The 3114-nt window shown below is 40.7% G+C and overlaps 1 protein-coding gene across 1 annotated transcript; it reads left to right on the plus strand.

Moving 5' to 3' along the window:
* Window positions 1–36: 36 nt before the first annotated feature.
* On the plus strand, window positions 37–3108 carry LOC113216647 (tetratricopeptide repeat protein 30A). The gene is made up of 10 exons (XM_026436417.2): window positions 37–399; window positions 512–577; window positions 663–872; window positions 957–1082; window positions 1162–1462; window positions 1534–1802; window positions 1883–2079; window positions 2157–2367; window positions 2445–2716; window positions 2792–3108. Exons 1-10 carry the CDS (start codon window positions 343–345, stop codon window positions 3033–3035), a joined length of 1953 nt encoding a protein of 650 aa, XP_026292202.1. The 5' UTR covers window positions 37–342; the 3' UTR covers window positions 3036–3108.
* The last annotated feature ends 6 nt before the right edge of the window (window positions 3109–3114 follow it).

Below are 3114 nucleotides of genomic sequence, written 5' to 3' on the forward strand. Positions count from 1 at the left end.
AGGTACTCGCGCTGGAAAGGGGAGAGCCGCTCGTGCAGCGGAAGCGGGGGCGGGCGGGGAGAGAGAATGTTAACGAGTCCGGTCCGAGCGAAAGGAAAGGGCGCCGTACGCCGGCCAATGGCGGCGCCGCCAGCCGCGGCCGACCAATCAGAGACCGACCCCGCGGTTCGATTCGACCGCGTTGCCCCGGGCGACCGCGAGCGCCACAACAAGCGACGGGGGGCGCGCGTGGCGACGGCGACGACGTGCTAGTCTCTGACGCGCGGGCCCGCGGCCTCCTGCCGCTGCTACAGGTACCGTGGGGCCCTAACCAACCCCGCCGCGGGTATAGAGAGTGCAGGCATGTTCCAGGGCACGGCCATCAGGGACGGCGAGTACACCAGGACCATCTACTCACTGGTACCTACAACCCCCCCTACCTCATGCGTCCTTCCCCAACCAATGTCAGCAAAGTTGTGAAATTATTTTATCATAAACAACATAATTTTATTTTTTGGGGACCTCTTCACAGATCAAGGAGCAGCGTTACAATGATGCTATCCAAGTCCTCAACAGTATTCTTGAAACTAATAGAAGTGTAAGAAAAAATTACGGCTACATTAAATTTTTTGCTGATTGCATGAATTACTTTTGTAAACAAGTACACTATTCTCATTTTACAGTCGAGAGCTGGACTTTCATTACTAGCGTACAGCTATTTTCACTCTCAGGATTTTGTTAATGCTGCCAACTGCTATGAGCAGCTGACGTTACTTTTACCAGAGCATGTCGAGTATCGTTTGTATTATGCCCAGGCATTGCACCAGGCTTGTTTGTATCAAGAGGCAATGAAAGTTACCGCTCAGATAGAACATCCAGATTTTCAAGCCAGGGTATAGTATCAATTCATATAAAAATAATTTTTTTCTTCCATTTTACATACAGGATCGGTAAAAAATTGAAAAAATGTTTTTCAGGTAACAAAATTAAAAGCTGCTATTAGATACGGAGAGGAAGATTTAGCTGGTGCCAAGAGTCTGGTTGATAGCTGTCCTTCTGATGATCCAGACACTGATGTGAACCTTGGATGTTTGTTGTTCAAAGTAAGTGTGACCTAAAAGAAATAAAATAACTGTATTTTGTTCTACTCTAAGCAAGTTACTAACTTTTATTTGAACACAGGAGGGGCGCTATGAAGATGCTTTGCAGAAGTTTACTGCTGCACAACAAATGTTAGGATATACTCCTCATTTGTCTTACAATGCTGCTCTTTGCTGTTATCGTCTTCATGAATACACAAGTGCCCTCAAGCATATAGCTGACATTATTGAGCGGGGCATCCGAGAACACCCTGAACTAAGTGTTGGCATGGCTACCGAGGGAATTGAAGTAAGAAGTGTGGGTAACACCCTCACTCTACATGATACGGCTTTAATTGAAGCTTTTAATTTAAAAGCAGCAATTGAATACCAGCTTAAAAATTGTAAGTATGGTTGAAATTAAATTTCTTTAAATGACAGAGAAACAGTGTATAAAATATGTGTTTAATTTTAGATGAAGCAGCAAGAGAAGCATTGACTGACATGCCTCCTCGGGCAGAAGAGGAGCTTGATGCAGTAACTCTCCACAACCAAGCCTTGATGAACATGGATACAAGGGCCTCTGAGGGTTTTGAAAAACTGCAATTTTTACTCCAGCAAAATCCATTTCCTCCAGAAACTTTGGCAAATCTATTACTTTTATACTGTCAATATGAATATCACCATCTTGCAGCTGATGTACTTGCTGACTACCAGCATTTGACTCCCAAGTATCTGTCGCCTGTGAGTGTTAAAATTTTAGTAGTACTATTTTCTAAAATAATTTTATAAATATTGCTTTATGTGTTACATTCTTTTTCCAGTACTTGTATGATTTTCTTGATGCACTAATGCTGCAACACTCAGCACCAGAGGAGGCTTATCGTAAGCTTGATGACATTGCATCAAGGCACACAGAGGCTTTAAGGAAACTCACTAAACGTGTTCAGGAGGCTCGCCAAAATCATGATGATGAAGCAGTCAAAAGAGTTGTAACTGAATATGAGGATACTCTTGAAAGGCAAGTATTGAAAGTGTTGATTTAATATCTAAAATAATTTACACACCCAACATTGAATTTTAAAAATGATTTTCTAGGTACATCCCAGTTTTGATGGCGCAGGCTCGAATATATTGGGATCGGGAAAACTATGCTCAAGTTGAAAAGATTTTCAGAAAATCTGTAGAATTTTGTAATGACAATGACACATGGAAATTAAATGTAGCCCATGTACTCTTCATGCAAGAGACAAAATTTAAGGAAGCTACAGGATTCTATGAACCAATAGTTAAGAAAAATTACGATAATGTAAGTATTCTTACTGAGATGGATGATGAGATTTTTAAATTGGGGTAGTCTTAGCTTTAATTTATTCTCAATTCTAGATTTTAAATGTAAGTGCGGTAGTGTTGGCTAATCTATGCGTATCTTATATAATGACATCACAAAATGAAGAGGCCGAAGAAATGATGAGAAAAATAGAAAAGGAGGAAGAGCAGCTTTCATTTGAAGAGCCAGAAAAGAAATTATTTCACCTCTGTATTGTAAATTTAGTTATTGGAACACTTTATTGTTCCAAAGGGAACTATGAATTTGGCATATCAAGAGTGATAAAAAGTTTGGAGCCGTATCACAAGAAATTGGGAACTGATACATGGTCAGTATAATTATTTGTAAACCTACTCCAAATTACAACTGTTGACCTGGATTGCTAATATTTTTTCCTCCCTAGGTTTTACGCAAAACGCTGTTTTCTGTCATTAATTGAGAACCTGGCAAAGCACATGATTGTTGTTCGAGATTCTGTAATACAAGACTGCATTCAATTTCTGGAACAGTGTGAAGCTCATGGGCGAGATGTCCCTACAGTTGTTGAAGCACCCTTAGAAGATCTCAGCATTTATGAAGGCCGCAAGACAGTTACATATGAATCACGTTTACTAAAGGCCTTAATGCTGCGTCTACAGATGTACTGAATTGTAGCCCACAATAATTGTACCTATCTAGTCCTAAATATTAATTTTGTAAGATTTTAGAGCAACCAAAAGGAGTTCA

Source organism: Frankliniella occidentalis, unplaced genomic scaffold (assembly GCF_000697945.3).
Source record: "Frankliniella occidentalis isolate FOCC.00 unplaced genomic scaffold, Focc_3.1 Scaffold54, whole genome shotgun sequence".
NCBI lineage: Eukaryota > Metazoa > Arthropoda > Insecta > Thysanoptera > Thripidae > Frankliniella > Frankliniella occidentalis.

What these genes read in the sequence shown, in the direction of transcription:
- LOC113216647 (XM_026436417.2), top strand. Translation starts at nt 343, where the DNA reads ATGTTCCAGGGCACGGCCATCAGGGACGGCGAGTACACCAGGACCATC. An exon ending in CCAGGACCATCTACTCACTG is followed by an intron (nt 400 to 511) that starts GTACCTACAACC and finishes ACCTCTTCACAG; the next exon opens with ATCAAGGAGCAGCGTTACAA. An exon ending in AAATTGGGAACTGATACATG is followed by an intron (nt 2,717 to 2,791) that starts GTCAGTATAATT and finishes TTTCCTCCCTAG; the next exon opens with GTTTTACGCAAAACGCTGTT.